We start from the raw sequence: 17800 nt of genomic DNA, 5'->3' as shown, positions 1-17800 counted from the left end.
GAAACAATTCTGTCCAAAAGTTCAAATCTGATAGCAATCGGACAAACGTTTTGTCTTTGCAAGAACCCCTGGAGAAGTCCATCAAATGACTTCCTGTGTCTTTTCGTGCCTTGGTTCTTGAGATGAAATGAAAATCTTTGTGAAAAGTTCATATTTTGTCCAGAATTAATGTGGTTGCGTCATTATTTTTCATATACAATTAATGCATTTAAAAATCTATTTTTCTACTTGCTGTCGACTGATGATGACATCACCTGTGCTGAGGACGTAAGTAACGACCAATCATGATTGGCCGTTGCCTACTTCCTCATCACAGGTGATGTCATCATCAGTCGACAGCAAGTAGAAAAATGACTTTTTAAAGGTATAAATTGTACATGAAAAATAATTAAATTATCAAAATAATTCTGGACAAAATATGAACTTTTCACTGCTGAAAATTGTTCAATGAGTCAAGTACCCCTTTAACAGCAAAAAAAAAAAAAAAAAAAAAAAAATCAATTTCTAGAGGAACATTGCACTGCATTGCTCAGACCTGAATGCTGTGTCATGATGTGTCAGTTCACTTACAAACTCTCATGTAATCTTCTAAAAATATATCAAAAGACAACAAAAACAACAATAAAATGCCCAACAGCCATGTCTACGTTAAAAAAAAAAAAATCTATACCGATACTTTACATATTGTTATATACACTGAAATGAACGGACCGTCAAATAGTGTGTGGCTTAACCAAATAGATACAAGTCAAACTTATACCAGTAATGTAGAACAAGTGAGAATTGTAACCAAAAAAAAAAAAAACTTGTGTTTTCTCATTTCTCTCTTTCTCGTGCAATGAAACACCTGTCACTGCTCCTCCAGCCAGGACGGCTTGTCTGCGCCGGGCGGCTTTAACTTGACGTTGAACTGCACCAGAGTTTGTTCCAGCTGCTGCTGGTTGCCGGCGAAGTAAGCCGAGATGGCGTTGTGGAAGAGCAGCAGCTGCTTGTGCATCACTTTCACCTGCGACGACAACAGACGCCATCCAAAATAGAAACTTCAGACATTTTGCCACTAGATGGCGGCAACACGTCTAACAACTGCCAGCAAACAATCCTCAAGCCTTGTGTCTGAAAATAACACTCAGCTGGGCAGGCTGAATCCCGCCTCATCTCAAGGTACCGAGGGTCTCACGAAAGTTGCCGATACCAGTCGCTGGTGCCCTCTTCTATCAGGAAGTAAATAGCACCTGACAGAATGTTTTTTTATTTATTTTTTGCATCTCTGCCAATCCTCTCAAATGAAAACACAACAAACCCTAACTCAGTTTGATGAATGCTATCATGCTTTGCCGCCATCTTGTGGCATCTATCGGAAATGTCAAACTTGTTTTGTGTGAGCATCAATTACTCATCGGGCTATTGGGCATTTTGACCAATATAGGTATAGGCCTTTAAAAAAAAATAAAAAATAAGACGAAAAATCAAATCTTAACTTTATAAGAGATTATGCTGAACATGGGAAAATTCTTAATCTGGTTTTTGTTTGACATTAAAACAAAGTAATGTGAAAGTTTAAAATTTCAGGTATTTTTAAATTTTGGGAAAAAACATTTGTTGTAGAAAACTATAGACTTGTTTATGTTTCCTTCAAACAGCCTTAGCTGTCACAAAGATATACTGATTACCTTGGAAGCTCCATGACCATTTTCTGAGAAATTATTTTAAAATGATTGTCTATTTTCTAATATTTAAAAAAAAAAAAAACTTCTACATTTTGAAAAGTTTGAAAAATTGTTTGATAAATATGCTTTAAGACATTATGAAGTCTAGATTAGCATTTGTATTTTAAAAAATGTTGTCGCTAATATTTTTACTGAAAATGAATATCAGCTCCAAATATCGGTTATCGGCCTGCTTGACTACCAAGAATCGGCATCGGCCCTGAAAAAAACATATTGGTCTATCTCTAATAAAAACTCATATCTCATGTCACTCCATATCCTCACACAGCGGCGAATCAAACATGACCCTGACGACAGTCGCTTGCCACGCCCCCTAAAAGGCAATCAGCTCAGGTGCACAGTTGCAACTTAAATGCCGTCAATTCAAAGTACAACCATGAATGCAAAAACGAGCGTGCGGTTTGTCATCCAAGCAAAACGTAAAGCGGCAAACCTTGTTCTCCTCTAAGAACTTGAGCTTGATGCTGACGTCGCTGCGCAGCCGCTCGTATTTGTCCCTGTGCACCTGGTAGTCGTGCTGGGCCATTTCGATGCGCACCATGGCGGCGCTGTCCCTCGGGCCCAAACTCAACTCTTCCAAGTCGGACCGGTAGGCGTCAAACTCCAGCCTGAGCGAGCGATACAAGATGGAGGTCGTCACATGGCAGGGGAAGCCCGCGCACGAGGATGTCCGGCCGGCATTTGGCGTTACCTTGCGTTTTCGTAGTGCTTGATGGTCAACAGGGTGTCCTCCATGGTTTTGTTGACCAAAGTGTCGATGCTGGACACGAAGAAGTTGATAGCGCCCACCAGGGACTCGCCGTTCTTGCACAATAGCTTTTGAGTTTCTGCGTTATAGCCAAACTCATCCTGAAGAGTGGATGGGGGGGAATACAAATCGTAAAAAAACATCCTTAACATTGGTGACAGGTCAGTGCATTTTTCTTTTCATATTAAGAGCTATCTAATCTTTAACATGAAGTAACTTGTGAAATTCTGCACATTTTAAAAATTGTAAAAGACGACTTGTCTCCACAAATATATGCATTATTATTCAATTATTTACTTTTAAATTCTGACGTCCGCCATTAATAGCGTGTTAAAAAATGTAGTGGCGTTAAAGGAACTTGAAATTTTCTCAAAATTAACGCACTAATTTTGACAAGCCTTATTTTTTTTCTTTTTCTCTTTTACTTTTAAAGAAATTAATCCAAATAAAATGATTTCCATTGTTTGTTTGTTTTTCTTCTAGAATATATTTGTAGATGATTTAACATGCGGAGAGGAAGCTATGAACCCGAGACGGACGTGCGAGGCGCGCGCTGAAGACGAACCTGCAGCTCCGGTGACTTCTGGCTGAGGTCGGTGAAGGTGTCCCCGAGGGCCTGCTGCGTCTGCACCATGCTCTGGAAGTGGTTGGTGAGCGCCGTGGCCAGCCTGAGGATGTTCTCGTACTTGCTCTTGGTGTCTCTCAGCAAGTCAATCTGCGCCTCCAGTTCCGGGTCCACCGTCCGCGAGCCTCGGCCGAAGCGCTCCGAGAACATCTGCTTGGTGCACTGAGGGGGACGGATCAATTTGAGCACATCTTTCTAAATTGTGATTGTGCGGTGTAGAACAGTTGACAATTTTCCAAGGCGCACTTGAAAGCAACATGTATGTCACCCTCTCGCGCATGAGTTCACGCGCTAGAGCAGGGGTGTCCAAACTACGGCCCGGGGGCCATTTGCGGCCCGCCGTCCATTTTTTTTTAGTGGCCCGAGACGTGCTAAAAATGGCATTTGACTCAGTTCAAATAAATAAAAACAAAAATGTTTGGAGATGGTCAAAGTAAGATGGGAGGGTGTCGAAAAACACAGGTGCTATTAAACGAAATAACTAAAACTAAAATTCAAAAGACAATTTTGTTAATGAAATAAAGTAAAAACGAAAATGCTTTTTAAACAAACGAAAACTAACTGAAATTACATTTTATGTTTACAAAACTGACTAAAACTAGCTAAAATGTACTTTGTTTTAGTCTTTGGTGTGATTTTTAGTAGATTTATTTTAATATCAACCGGATTAATGACGTTTGAAAGTATGTCACACAGAAGTGACGCCATCTAGCAACAGCCAATAGAAAAACACCTTCAGATGACGTCACTCACATGGTGTTTTTTTTAAATATTGCGCACAAGTAATACACATTAAAAAAATAATAATAATACTGAAAGTAACTAAAACTAAACTAAAACTAAGCATTGATTAAAGAACTAAAACTAATAAAAACAGAACCACACTGAAAACTAACCCATCCCTGGCTGACACCCATTTTCAAAATGTGAAGTGTGAAATGTCGCCCATGCAGCAAAATATATAGCTTATTACCTTATATGTGTTGATGCCCCATTTCTTCACACTGTCCAGCTTCTCCACAGCCACGCCACGGGAAACTTCATCCATCGCGTTGCAGGTGTTATGGTTCGAGGAGCCTTCACAAAATAAAAAAAAATGAAAATAAAAAAGCAGCTAACATAAACTCACATTCGTCATGATGAACACATGAGTCATGGCAAGTGAGTGAATGAGGAGGAGGTGACGGGCTTCAGCGACGATACCTGCTCGCTGCTCGCTGCCGTGCGGCGCCAGTCGAGTGGCGGTGGGCTGGCTGGTGGGCAAGCTAGCGGCCCGAGATTTCATGCGGATGTCTGCGATGGCATTGATGGCGAGGATGCGAAACATGGGTGAGAAAAGCTTCACGGAAAGTGAAATGTGTCTTTTCGGTGTCAGCCATGGAAGATGTGGCCAGCATGCGTTTGTTTGTTTTTGTTTTTTTTTTTGTTCTCATGCACTCAGGAAACAAGAATGGAGTTAATGAGATGAAATGCAAACAACAACAGCCAGTCTTACCAGTATCAAACAACACAATACAGTATTACAAATAAATGCTCTTGTTTGGTTAGTGTGTGCTTTAACCCTCTTGTTATGTTTGTGTCTTTGGTGCACCACAAAAGTATTCAGTTCATATTTTATGTAAAAAAAAAAGTTTTTTTTTGTTTTTTTTTCATGTGCTACATACATTGAAGAGACAGTTACTTATACAGCAGCATTTCGATTAATGTGCATAAAAAAATATACACACACAAGGTGCCAGCATGTACTAGTTAGCCCCAAGGACAACATAAGTAGCTCATGGTCATGGGTCTCATGGGTCTGTTCTAAAATTAGCTCACCAGTGCCACTGTGACTTACTAAGAATTAAAACAGCAGAGGATTGTCAACATTTATTATTTGCTATTTATTTATTTAAACTATGGTACAGTTTTGTAATTGTGTGGTCTTTTTATTTATCCAAATATTAAAACCAAAACCCCCCCCCCAAAAAAACTAATTTTTAAGACTAATATCACAAGCGAAAGTTTATCAAGTCACTTCATCTAGAAGGGTCGGAATGGACTCACAATAAAACATAACATGAGGGTTAAGGTTCCAATATTTCCACTCAACTGCCAATGAAGGCATGCGAGCAAGGCTGCATACAAGTCCTTTTGTCCAAGTAGGAGACTTTTAAACAAGAAAGGGCCCAAAAGACGAAGACTCAAAGGGTTAAACTTGAGAAACATCGACAGAATGCACAGGCACCTTGTGCAGGCGCGGGGGCACGTCTTCTGTCCAAATATTCGGGGTTGAAACGAATGGCAGGCCCTATGAGATACGGTAATATAAAGCAGCGGCCTGGAGGTCAGCAGATTTACAGTGACTGGAAACCAGAGTAATCATAATGCCTCCATTTTGTTATGGCCGCCTTTTGCTGTGACTGAAGGCTATTTCAAAACTGCTCAGGGTTAATTTGTGGGGAAAAATTAGCAGATGCTATCGTGGGCAATACCTTTGATACTGCTGGTCGGAATGATACCTCCCGCTGGACCGCCGTAACCTCCCGAGACGATGCTGGTTTCGTTGAGGTTGGGCCCCGACACCATCACCTGCTGCAAATCCTGATTCCCGAACAACTGGATTATTTTTAATGCTATACTGTACACATATACTGTGGACTCAATAAAGTCCCATGTTGTCTACTTAAACTAATAAGCACATCATTTTCTCTCACTACATTCAGTATGGCAACCGTTTATGTATTTTCAATCTTTTATTCCCCCCCCCAAAAAAAGTAACATACAGCAATATTTTAAAAATGTTGTCTTGGGGTGCCATTTTAATGGCTAAAAGTGACTTCATGCAAGCTCAGTTTAGAACAATTTAATCACGGTATAGCCATGGGCTGGGTACTTGGTGACATTTTACTGCAAAGTGATGTTAGCGATGCTGAACAAACAACATTCCATCAAACAAGATTATACTAACTGACCTGCTCCAGACTGTCATCCTCTGGCTGTGTCCCAGTGTCTCCATTGCTGTTGATGGGAATCTCCATTGTGGCTGCTTTGCTCATGATGCCCTCTGCCATGGCGTAATATCTGAAAAGACAGTGTTAGACACAAACATTTTGCAGTCTAAGTACTGCATACAAGAGGACACAGTTCGCTTACATTGATGCTAGGCTGATTGCTAACTGCAGCTGATGTGGCTCCTGGCTATGTGACAGCTAGCTTAAATATGGCTCTCAGCTTGATCGTTCTAAAAAAAATAAAAAAATAAAAATGTTTAAAAACAACTCAAACAAGCAGCAGGGATTTGCGGAGTAAACTATAACACAACTGTGGAGAAAAACGGCCTATTTTCCAATTAATGAAAACAGTGCAACGTTACATCCATGGCTGGTGTTTACACGAGCTGCCTCGTTCCATACAACTCATCCTGAAAATCCCTGCATCCAGCCAAGCAGAGGCTTTAGCGTCCCTTCGAGATAAATGCTTTGGTATTTTAAAGCTATGTTAAGACGTGTTTGAGAGATTTTAATTGAATTAATATTTCATAAAAAAATATTTAATTTGGAAAACCCTTCGTTTCATGGTGTTTTCAGTGGTCTAGACGCGCATAACGAGAGCTCTAGCTGTTATTTTGAAAGATTATCAATCGTCGAGCCTTTTCCGCCCTTCTGCTCGGTTGTCCACGTCGTGCTGTGCTGACGTCGTGATGTCACTAAAGTGCAGTACTGCTGTACTTGCTCAAGGGGTCAGTGATTCCTCATTATAGGTGGCACCAATATCACAGAGCGGGCTTGTTTTTCGTTTGCTTTTTAAATAAAAATAGTCACTTACCTCACAGTTCTGAGGTTGTGGGTTTGAATCTGCGCTCGGGCCCTCCTGTTTTGGTTTGGAAGTTCTCCCATGTGGGTTTTCTCCAGGTACTTTAACTAGTTTGTGCCACATTCCAAAAAACATGCATATCGGTAGGCTATATGCACTAAAGACTTTTAAAAGTCTTTAGTTTTGAATGTGTGTCCACAGCTGTTTGTCCATATGTACCCCACCTCTTGTCCAAAGTCAGCTGGATTCGGTTCCAGCAAACCCTATGAGGATAAACAGTATTAAAAATGGATGATGGATGATTAAATGGCCTATCTAACCATCAACTGCTAAGAGGATTGCAATTTCTGATTATTCTTATTATCATTATTGCGTCCTGCCCCTCTTGCTGATTGCAGTCAGTCGTCTTTACAGATAGGCCGATAGAGCCAAATTGTACTAATGTGCCTCATTTGTTTCAATCAGGGATAGCAGCAGGAAGGGAACATGGCTTTCAAATGTAGCAAAAGTGCTTATAATGAAGATTTCCTACAAGGGACATTTTCCCAAACATCCCAGTGTTTGCTTTTATGACCCCACCCCCACTTCTGCATCAGCAATATTCAACACTATTCCTTTGGGTCACGAGAACTTATGTCTGGGTTTTGTTTTAAATAAAATGTAAAAATGTGCATGAGTGGAACACTGTGCTTAAAGTGGGGTCAGAAATCATTGCTGTGTGGATTTTTTAATTTTCCACTTGACTGCTTCTTGTTAGCTGTCAAATCCATTTATACTTAAAGTATTAAAACAAAAATTATAATATGTAATATACGTTCTTTTGCTCGACAGCACCTCATGCTGCGAGCGACCGCCCAGAGGTGAGATGTAAGCGAGAGGGCAGATTTTGGCGGGGGGAAAAAAATGGGAATGAATGGACCTCTCAAATGAAAGCGTTATTATCCCCGTTTGAGTAATGACTACGACGCCTTGCCCTTGTGATAGCGCCTCCGAACCTCAAGGGTGCCCGTGGAAGTGAATAGTAATGAAGAAAAAAATATGTCAATTGAAAATAAGTCCGCGGTTGTGAACCATAATCCGGTTTCTGACATCGCACACACTGTGCCGTTGTACACATTTATAAGCCGTGTACGTTACAGTGAGCGGGCAGGAAGTCAAATCCCACAAAGTTAGAAGATAAATAACGTTGCTGTTAAAACTCACTCAAAGCCAAACATCTCGGCGGTTGGCCAGTTGCTATAGTTCCACTTTGAATTATTGAAAGGGTATGTTTTGACTTTGCGTCCTGGCGGAGGGGCTGCCTCCCCCAGCATACCTTTGACCTGTGCATTATTCACGGCCCACAAACTGTCCCAGGTCTGACTCTTGTTTTGCTTTACTTGGAAAGGACTTGAAGTCGTGCAAAAGTCACTTGCGAGCCACGGCGTCAACAATCCAGGATATACAGTACAGGCCAAAAGTTTGGACACGCACACATATCATTCAATGTGTTTGCTTTACAGTATTCTCATGACTATTTACATTGTAGATTTTCACCGAAGGCATCAAAACGCACATGTGAAGTTATGTACTTAACCAAAAAAAAAAAAAAAGTGAAATAACTGAAAACATGTTTTAGGTTGTAGTTTCTTCAAAATAGCCACCGTTTGCGCTGATGACTGTTTTGCACACTCTTTGCATTCTCACCTCTGCGAACTCATTCAATACTGCTGGAAAACAATTTCAAGTGACTACTCTTGAAACTCATCGAGGGAATGCCAAGAGTGTGCGAAAAAAAAAAAAAAACACATCAGAGCTGGTATCTCATTGAGCACTGAGCGGTGAATACTTTCAAACGTAACAAAATGTAGCGTTTCCATCAGGATTTGTCAAATGTTAACAGACCGTTTTTACTTTTCACAAAACCATTTTGAACATATTCAGACTATTTTTTTACTGTCTGCGAAGATCTTTTGGAACCTTTTATGAACCCTGATGAAAACCAAAAAATTAGCTCCCTTTGCATGCATTTGTTGCTCATTGAGATACAGGAAACTTTTCATTGATGGATTCATTTAAATATACACTTTATTAAAAAAAAACAAAAAAAAACAAAAAAAAAAAAAAAAACTAAAATTAATTAATTATGTTGAAATTTTGGAAAACTTTATCTACAGTCGAAATTTACTTGCTTAGTTTTTAATTTAGTGTAACATATGCTGATGACTCCCTGCAATTTTTGTTGTCAATTAGCTTTGTTGAAAAATTCTAACTCATTGCGAGAGCTTCCAGAGCTTTGTATGTTTAAGATTAAAAGAAAATGCACATTCTAAAAATTTGACAATAATATTTTCTCTTTTTACTAAAAATGAATATTGGCTTGAAATCGGTTATCGGTCTCCTTGACTACTAATAATCTGTATCGGCCTTTTTTTTTTGAGTATTTTTTTTTGTTTCTGTTTTTTTTCTTCTGTTTTTATGAGTATTTTTTTCCTCCTGTTTTTCTGAATATTTTCTTTTCTGCTTGTCACAATATTTTTTATGATGGGGAAAAAAATATTCAGAAAAACAGAAAAAAAAAATACTCAAAAAAAACAAAGCTTCTCACAAAAATTAGGCAGAAAAACAGGGTTCCCCGCCCCACCCCCCCACCCAAAAAGGAATGCAATACACTTCTGTAGTAGAGACCCTTCTAAACTAACGTCCAAGAGCTGTTGACCATATACTTCCAAATTTGTAGGCTAATTATTCATTTATATACAGTACTAGAAAGATGGCTGGTGCTAAGTTGTGAACAATTTGTTTTCGTTTGATGACTCAACATAATGATGATAATAATAATAATCATAATAATAATAATCTTTCTGAAACACAAATGTTTACAAATCTGACCCTGGTCTGAAGAGATTTAGGGACTCCCCCTATTGGCAGTAATGTGTACATGCAACACACACAACCTGAAAATTGTTGTGATTGAACATGAAAGAACGACAAACATTTACAGTATAATCCAACTTTACGGATACCGCTATGGGAAAAAGTACTCCAAAATGTATTAGATGAAATGTTTGGATAAGAGGCCAACAGAGAAAACAGCCTGCAGATACAGCTTTGTACAAACAATGCATCAAACCTGTCTGAGTGCCCTCCTCGGCTGCCAAGAGGATTTCTATTATTTACACAAGAGTCCTCAAACAACTGAGGGAGAGACACAGCGTCTTATTGCCACATGAAAAGCAAGCAAACAAGGCTTGACAATTATTTAGTAAATATGTCAGGTACAAGATTTTAGAAGCGCTGCAAAAGTGTGCTTGACTCACTTCAGTACACAGTTTGATGCTTTTGCTGAAACGATAATTCAGCCTTATGAAGATGAACTGAAACATGTAGCCTACACAAATAGACGTATAACGACCCCCCACTGGGCTCGAGAGCCTATCATTACGAGCACAAAGCTATCGGGACCACCGAGTGCCACATGCAATCAGGCTTTGAGAGCGAAATATCACGCTGGAACCTCAAAGCACCTCTTGGCAGATATGACCTGCGCAAAGTAAGAAGGCAATTTCACCCAACAGTTAATTATGAGTCTTTGTATTTGTTGTTGCGACTTTCATTTCGTTTACTTTCACATTTTTAGTCCAGCCTTGTGGCAGCGTTTTAGGACACTGACCAGGAATCAAACCGGCGCCATCTGCATGGAAGTACAACCGTACAATTGCAGAAATTAAGTATTTGTCGTAACGCCATGTCACTCATTCATAACCTGGCAATAGCCAGGTTGATGATTGTGATTCACTTAAGGGAGTTCTTCACAATATCAATCTGGGACTGCTCTATAGTGATTTGCTCAGGAAAGGCGGGACATTCTGTACAATACTTCGAGCTGATTGGATGATGCGGCATCTTGTGCACGTGTCTTTTGACCAATCACGGCAACGGATGAAAATGTCTTCTTCTGACTCATCTTTAAAAAAAAAAAAAAAAAAAAAAAAAAAAAAAAAAAAAAAAATCACGAACATCTTTACCAGATAAAAATGCACGAAGCAAACGGTGAGTAATTCTGTGAGAACAGAATTAATTGCAGTGTCAATTTGTTAGGTTTATTTTTCTATTTTTGTGAATATAGTAAAATCTATCCTCTTTTTTTTTTTTTTTTTGTTGTTGTTGAATTTCTGGCTTCCAGGTTAAAGCTAATCATTTTCATTTAGGATATTCAAAGTTATGGTCAAACAAATGAAGCAATGAAGACATTAATTTGGGAAAAGATCAAATTGTATTTTCACTTAGAAACACAATCAAAGCTACAGTATACTAGCAGGTAGTTATAAAAAAAAAAAAAAAAAAAACATGTTTGAGGATATTAGAGTACGTGACAATTGACAACACGTTTGAACTCCTGTCAAGATGACATTTAAAATGGTGTCGCGAGAGGTCGTCGTCCTCAGAGAGAACTAAATTATCCCTGAGACTTAGGAATGAAGACCTTGAGGGCACAATGGACACAACTAGGTCCTGAAGTTTAAAATGCTTGGGGTAAATGACTTACCTGTAGGGAAGCAGCCTCACTGGGCAGATTTTCCCACTCCTGAGATGACCAGAAACTGCGGCGCGATCCGCAGTCAGGAAGAAGGCAATTATGAATCATTTTCAGCAAAGTTACAACATTCATCGGAAATTGTGGCCAACGGTGGAAATCTAATAAGTCCCACTGCAACAAGCATGAGGCCAGTGCGAATTCAAAGTAGATGAAAAAGCCCAGCGGCTGACCTTGCAAGCATTCACTTTTGCTGCGCTTGAGGCCAAAGCGGATAAGTCTATTCACCATCAATAATGACGCCACTAATTGGAAACTAGAATCACTTTAAAATAAACAGGAAATCAATGCTGATGCTACGCGAGTTTGCAATAACAAGAATGGTGGCGCTGGTGTTACCATGGCAACCTCAGACTTCGTGACCTGCATGCAATACTGGTCGACTAGAGTCTCAAAAATATTTTGTGACATATTTGACAAATTTGTATACATGGCCCGCAAATGCAGAAATGTTGGCCTAGCTTGCTTGTTATTTATGATCAACACCAAGTGTGTGCTAATCTGATTGAATAGCTATGTTCTGACTTGTTGACGTACGGCCATGCCAAATATCATCACTCCTTTCACCAGTTGTTTGTGATAGTCACCACCCTGTAGAGGAGAAATAAACAGACTGACTAGAAATGCTCAGTAAGTAAGAAAAAAAAAAAGTCCATCCAGTCACACAAGGACACATACGCACACGCAATGCACGTATCATGTTGCTTCTTGTCCATTGAATTATGATAATGTCATCATAGCCATTAGAAAAATAAAATAAACCTTTATGTCCAATCTCAGTCATAAGGAGACACATTTTATTTTTGTCTGTACAATAATTACTGTAATTAGGAACTTGGAGTTCATCATATGGAATATTTCAAGCGGATGTTTTTTTCAGATTCCGACATCTTCATGATAGTCAAAAATTCAAAAAAAAAATGTACACGAAGGAATGCAGATGATTCTAGCGAGCCGTTTTAAATAACCGACTTGCGTCTCACTTGCAGCGAGCTCTTTGCCAGAATCCTGGCGAGGAATGTGTGATTCCTGGGACCGACTTCAAAAACACACATGAGCTTTCTCTGCTTTGATCAAAGCCCGTCGATCGGATCGGCTCATTCATATGCGGCGAAGTGCTTGCACGCCGACGACAGATTTACAACGCTCCTCAGCGCCCCGAGTTATCCGTCCCTTCAGACTTTTAATGACATTAAACATGGCCGCCCAATTCCGCTTTGGGACACTCCTAAATCCTGACATCAGAGCTGCTGCAGGTGACTTCGCAGGGATGGGATTAGTGGACGCTCTGCTAGAAAGTCTCGAACAAACTTACTGGAAGAATACACCGAGTTTCACTGTTACAAATGAGCCAGCTATTCTATAACAGTTTCTATGCATCATGCAGGGACTAAGATCGTTGCTCACCTCGCTAACGACTCACCCTCATTAAGTGTCAAGCTGCTTCACAGATGTGCCGGCATGGCCTACATGGCACCAACATTCGCCAGCCCTCCGCACTAGCCCCCCCTTTTTTTTTGTCTTTTTTTTTTTTTTTTTAACGAGGTACAGTAACATCCTGACTGTGTTCAAAGTCATGCATAAATCTCTTCAATATTGGCAAGCCCGCGGCTGACACATTTAGCGCCGCGCTAGCTCTAGCGAGGATTTGGAAAGTGTAGCACAGTAGGCACAGTCAACACGGTAGCTTAATCATGCGTTCATTAGCCCCTTTGAATACAGCACTTGTTTCCTAAAAGCTCCCGCATGACTACAAGTATTAAACTCTGCATAGGATTTTTATTTATTTTTTTGCTGTGTTACGAGACACAAATGTAGATTTGCTCTCACAAAGAGAGAGAGAGAGAGAGAGAGAGAGAGAGAGAGAGAGAGAGAGAGAGAGAGAGAGAGAGAGAGAGAGATTAGAGAGAGAGTCATTTTGTGAAACTGTGATGCGCTTCAATTGATGATAGAGATTAACAGTGTATTTGCTAAAAACGATGAAGCCTTTTTTTTTCTCTTCAAAAAGCAATGTTTTAATTCCAGTTTCCACTTTTAAATCATATTGACTGTGTTTGCTGTTTTTTTTTTTTTTTTTTTTTTTTTTTTTTTGCACCACCCTCGACCTGCTCCCTAAGAAACAAGAACAACAAAGTTAAAAGTGGCTGAAAAGTTATTCTTTGGGCTTTCAAGCATGCACAAGCTCCAGCAGTCTAACACATTTGGCGCATCACCTTTCCTTCCTGCATGCACACCCCAAAAAATCAAAACAAAGTCATGTATGGCCAATAAAGTAAAAAGAGGTGTGTAGTGTAGCTTAAAGATGCTTTGGGAACAACTGAATCATATTCTTTTCACTTTAAAGTCTCTCCAAAATCCACCATTCAGCACACACAATCCCATGCGTGCACACCAAAAAATAGAAGTGGATGTGTGGCTCAAAAACCTTTCAAGAAAGACTTTAATGACAAACTTTTAAAGTGGAATAACATCCCCTTTAACTTTCCTACAACGTTGGCGCATCAACTTACCTAAAAAAAACAAAAACATACAACTTCAAAATAAAGTTATTTACAGTCAATTCAGGTCAGCTACTTTACAGTTGCGAAAAGATTATGCACAGGCAATATTGGAAATTAGCAACATTGATCATCTCTTGTGGGCGCTTGCACACCACAGTCTGAGACTTTCATTGGGATGAAAGTCAGTTTCGTCAGTCACGTCATAAAGAATTGACATTGGAGAAAGGATTTCAAGCCCGCGTTGGGAAGTCAAACACACAAAAATGTCAAGAATACACAAAATGCACACAGAAGTCGAGCATAAACACAACAAATTTAGTGTAGTAAGCCGCAGCAGTGTGACCACTTGGGATGATCAACTGCAGTCGGTCGAAGGGAAAAATGTCTTTCCGGTAAGATTCTGAACTTTTGTGCTAGGCTGTGAAATGCGCTTTGAAGTCGTGAAGCAGACTGGCAAATGAGCGCACCACTCTGAGCCTCAAAAAACTCGACATGGTTCTGATCTCGCGTTGAAACTACTCAGAAATGTTGTACTCTTCAGCAGAGCCATTGATACTCGCTTTCATTAATTCATGCTCAGGGCACATGTGCTTTTGCCCGGGTTAAACGTAAACAATTGTATGTTTGTGGTCACGGGGCAGCACATTGTTTAGTGCAGGTTGGATAAAAGTGTTAGATCTTGTTTACTGCTTTTTGTGCTATACGATCTTTCCTCTTACTTCCAAGAAATTAAAAATGGAAAAACAACCGCTGACATTTCTTATTAAACAATTGTATGTTTGTGATGATAAATTGGTTCGTTTGTATAATTGGAAAGGCAGCTGCTGACTTTGTATACTGCATTCTGTCCATTTCCTCTACGTCTACTCTTTTTTCTTTTTTTTTTACTAAAAAGACAACTTGCTGTGTGTCCTAGTAAACAATTGTATGTTTGTGATCATAAGTCCGCTCAAGGTTTTCCTTATGCCCGATTAATCAGAAGACCTTACTGCATTGCTGATGTTTGATTTGTCCCTCCTCTTTATAGCAAGGAATAAACTAGAAGGACAATTTCAGTTTTCTCAGGAAACACTTGCATGTTTGTGAATATCTCTCTTTCGTTATACTGTCGGTGGAACAGCAGCTGCTGTTCGTCCGAAGATATTATATGCAATTTTTCCTGTCTTGGAGGAGATAAAACTAACAAGAGCACTTGGTAGTGTTTCCAAAAAACAAATTATGTTTTTGATCATGAGCTCGGCTCCGTGTTTTTATACACCTTAGAAATAATGTACCTGTAGTCAGAAGACCGTGTATGCTGCATTCTAGATGTTTGATCTGTACAACAGCTTCTCTTTCTTGCAAGGAGTAAACTATGAAGAACATATTTTGGTGTTTCGAGTAAACAATTGTATGTTTGTCACATATGTTTAGTATAACTGGAAGAGCAGCTCTTGTGTTACATAGAAGACTTTGCATACTGCATTCCGTGCATATATTCTGTACAATTGCTCCTCTTACTTGCAAGGAATAAACAAAAAAAAGACAATTCTTGGTGCTTCCCAGTAGACAATTGTATATTTATGGTCATGATCAGCTCATGAATGGTTCAGCAGCTGTCGTCTTAGTCGGACGACTTTGTATATTGTTTTCCGTGCCTACGCTTTGTACAATCACTCGATTTCTTACAAACTTTGTGTTTGGATGTTTGTTCTCACAATGCAGTTTATCGTTTTATTTTAAGGGAGATAGAAGAAGGTAAGGCGATGAAGCACACGCCAGATGTCCGGACCAATAAGCAAAGCAATAACATCCTGCACGGCTAATTAGCTGTAGCACCAATTCACATCTCACAGTAGCCGCTAAACCTGCCATGTAATCTCAAAAAACGCGGCCGTAGCGTACATGATTTATACCTTCAACCTATTGTTTGCAATGAACCGGCTTTGATGTAATTCTCGCGGCATCTAGGTCACGGTTGAAGTGCTACCAGCGAGCGTAAGATTGCTTTCGAGTGGTGCCAAATAGATGTCAGGACGGTAAAACCCCCAACGTTTACTTCGGTGCGCTTCGAGCAGACCTCCCACAACCATCGTGCAATATTAAATCCAAAAGGGTCAAGAAGGACATGGAACTATATAGTTCCTCACCAACTCCTCAGGGTGGGTATTTATTTATTATTTACTCACTTCAGAGAGTAGTGAGTGAGAACTTTTTCCTGTCCAGGAGGCCGGGGTGTTATAAATTCATAAAAATGTCAATGTATCATTGTTTTTCACAGACTGTAGCATCCACGGTTGAAATAAAGGTGGTCTCTCCAACTGATGGTCCACAATTCTTATTAAACCTCCCTTGTGTGAACACACCGTAAGAGCTACAATAAAAATAAACAGAAAATGCCATTCATAACTCAAACGGTATGTTTTGTGTATCCGCTTACCATATTTAAGCCATATAACATAAATGAATTGCCTTAAATTCTTACATTTTACATTAAATTCTTACAATTGACATTGCACGTATATAAACATTTTAAGCTTTGCCCTTTGCCTTTGTAAATACCTTAAAACAAAACTAAACCATACATAAAATAGATTAATAGTAAACAGTACAGACTCTTTATCAATAGCAATTGCTAAATATTTACCAAGGTGAGTTACCACACTCTAGTGGATGAAAACAGTAACGTTCGGTTTTACTATGCAGTAAATTACACACGTATAATAATAATAATAATAATAATAATAATAATAATAATACAACATTTGCCCGAAGCCGGCTGGGATAGGCTCCAGCACCCACCGCAACCCACGTGAGGGGCAAGAGGTTCAGAAATGGATGGTTAAACAATTGATTGATTGATTGGTTGGTTGGTGATGGATGGATGATGGATGGATGGATTAACTATAAAAATAAAGCTCTTGTTTTCCTTGAAAGTCTGAACTTTGACCCATTTGACATTTTTATGAATGATGGATTTATATAATGCGCAGATGCATAAATTGTAGCCATATTGCAACATAATGTAACTGTAAAATAACACTCTTCCTATAACTAAAATACTATAAGGAACAGAATTATTACAACTCCACAAGCAGACTGGTTCGTGCGTGTGCATGTGTGTGCGTGTCTCAGGAAATGAGACGCAGTGAAGCGTTTTATGTTTTCACGTTGTTTGCTTGCTACCATTAGCTGTGGCCTGGCCCCTCCACCGTAAAGGAAATCAAGCCCAAAGATTGTATTTAATGGTCAAGTATGCGTATAAGTGTGTATTAAAGAGGACTGATGAGTGGAAACACCAGACGTAGGGAGGAGTTGAAAAGGCAGTCCGCATAAAACCGCTAGTAAAACGCTACTTGACTCAGGCGGCCGCCATTTTGAGGCCTTTGGTGACAATCTGTGAAATCTTCATTTTATTACTGAACTGAGCGAATATACGTACTGTACTGCGGGCTCTTTGAGTTACAATTGTTTACACTGTGTGGAGCATAATTACCTTGGATAATGATCCACATGCTGCTTCACAAGACGAAGACATAATCATAATCATAAACATGTTCTGCAAACAACCATAATAATCATGTTCCGCAAACGACAACAAAAAGAGCATGCAGCTGAAAGCGAGAGGACTTCACACTCACGTGTCTGCTCACTTCCTGATTCTCCACCAATCACCAGCCACTCTCTCGTCACCGAGCAACGCAGACGTTTGTTGCCTTCAGGCACATTGGGAATTGTGAAATTTATAACAATATAATGAGCTGAATGAACATTCCATAAGAGATACAGTGACACCTGCTGTTGTATGTTGAAATATAATACATTTCCACGTGAATGAGATGATTGTAT

General features: G+C 39.5%; 1 protein-coding gene across 5 annotated transcripts; it reads right to left on the bottom strand.

The window, feature by feature from the left end:
* Positions 1-627: 627 nt before the first annotated feature.
* LOC144033711 (arfaptin-2-like) lies at positions 628-17580 on the bottom strand. 5 transcript variants are annotated; one of them, XM_077541999.1, is made up of 12 exons: positions 17448-17580; positions 7120-7158; positions 6908-7002; positions 6055-6163; positions 5575-5683; positions 5328-5390; positions 4304-4393; positions 4074-4177; positions 3041-3262; positions 2419-2576; positions 2161-2335; positions 628-1006 (listed from the first exon to the last, which is right to left on the bottom strand). In XM_077541999.1, the coding sequence occupies exons 1-12, from the start codon at positions 17559-17561 to the stop codon at positions 851-853; spliced, it is 1434 nt and encodes a 477-aa protein (XP_077398125.1). In that variant the 5' UTR covers positions 17562-17580; the 3' UTR covers positions 628-850. The 5 variants fall into 5 exon arrangements, with proteins under 5 accessions (XP_077398125.1, XP_077398126.1, XP_077398129.1 ...); XM_077542000.1 differs by lacking the exon at positions 5328-5390 and having other exon boundaries at positions 17448-17578; XM_077542003.1 differs by lacking the exons at positions 6908-7002; positions 7120-7158 and adding an exon at positions 6236-6323 and having other exon boundaries at positions 17448-17524.
* Positions 17581-17800: the final 220 nt, after the last annotated feature.

Source organism: Festucalex cinctus, chromosome 13, assembly GCF_051991245.1.
Source record: "Festucalex cinctus isolate MCC-2025b chromosome 13, RoL_Fcin_1.0, whole genome shotgun sequence".
NCBI lineage: Eukaryota > Metazoa > Chordata > Actinopteri > Syngnathiformes > Syngnathidae > Festucalex > Festucalex cinctus.
This window is presented reverse-complemented; position numbering and strand designations above follow the sequence as displayed.

What these genes read in the sequence shown, in the direction of transcription:
- LOC144033711 (XM_077541999.1), bottom strand. Translation starts at nt 17,561, where the DNA reads ATGCTCTTTTTGTTGTCGTTTGCGGAACATGATTATTATGGTTGTTTG. An exon ending in CATGTGGATCATTATCCAAG is followed by an intron (nt 7,159 to 17,447) that starts GTAATTATGCTC and finishes TTATCCTCATAG; the next exon opens with GGTTTGCTGGAACCGAATCC. An exon ending in AAGCACTACGAAAACGCAAG is followed by an intron (nt 2,336 to 2,418) that starts GTAACGCCAAAT and finishes TCGCTCGCTCAG; the next exon opens with GCTGGAGTTTGACGCCTACC.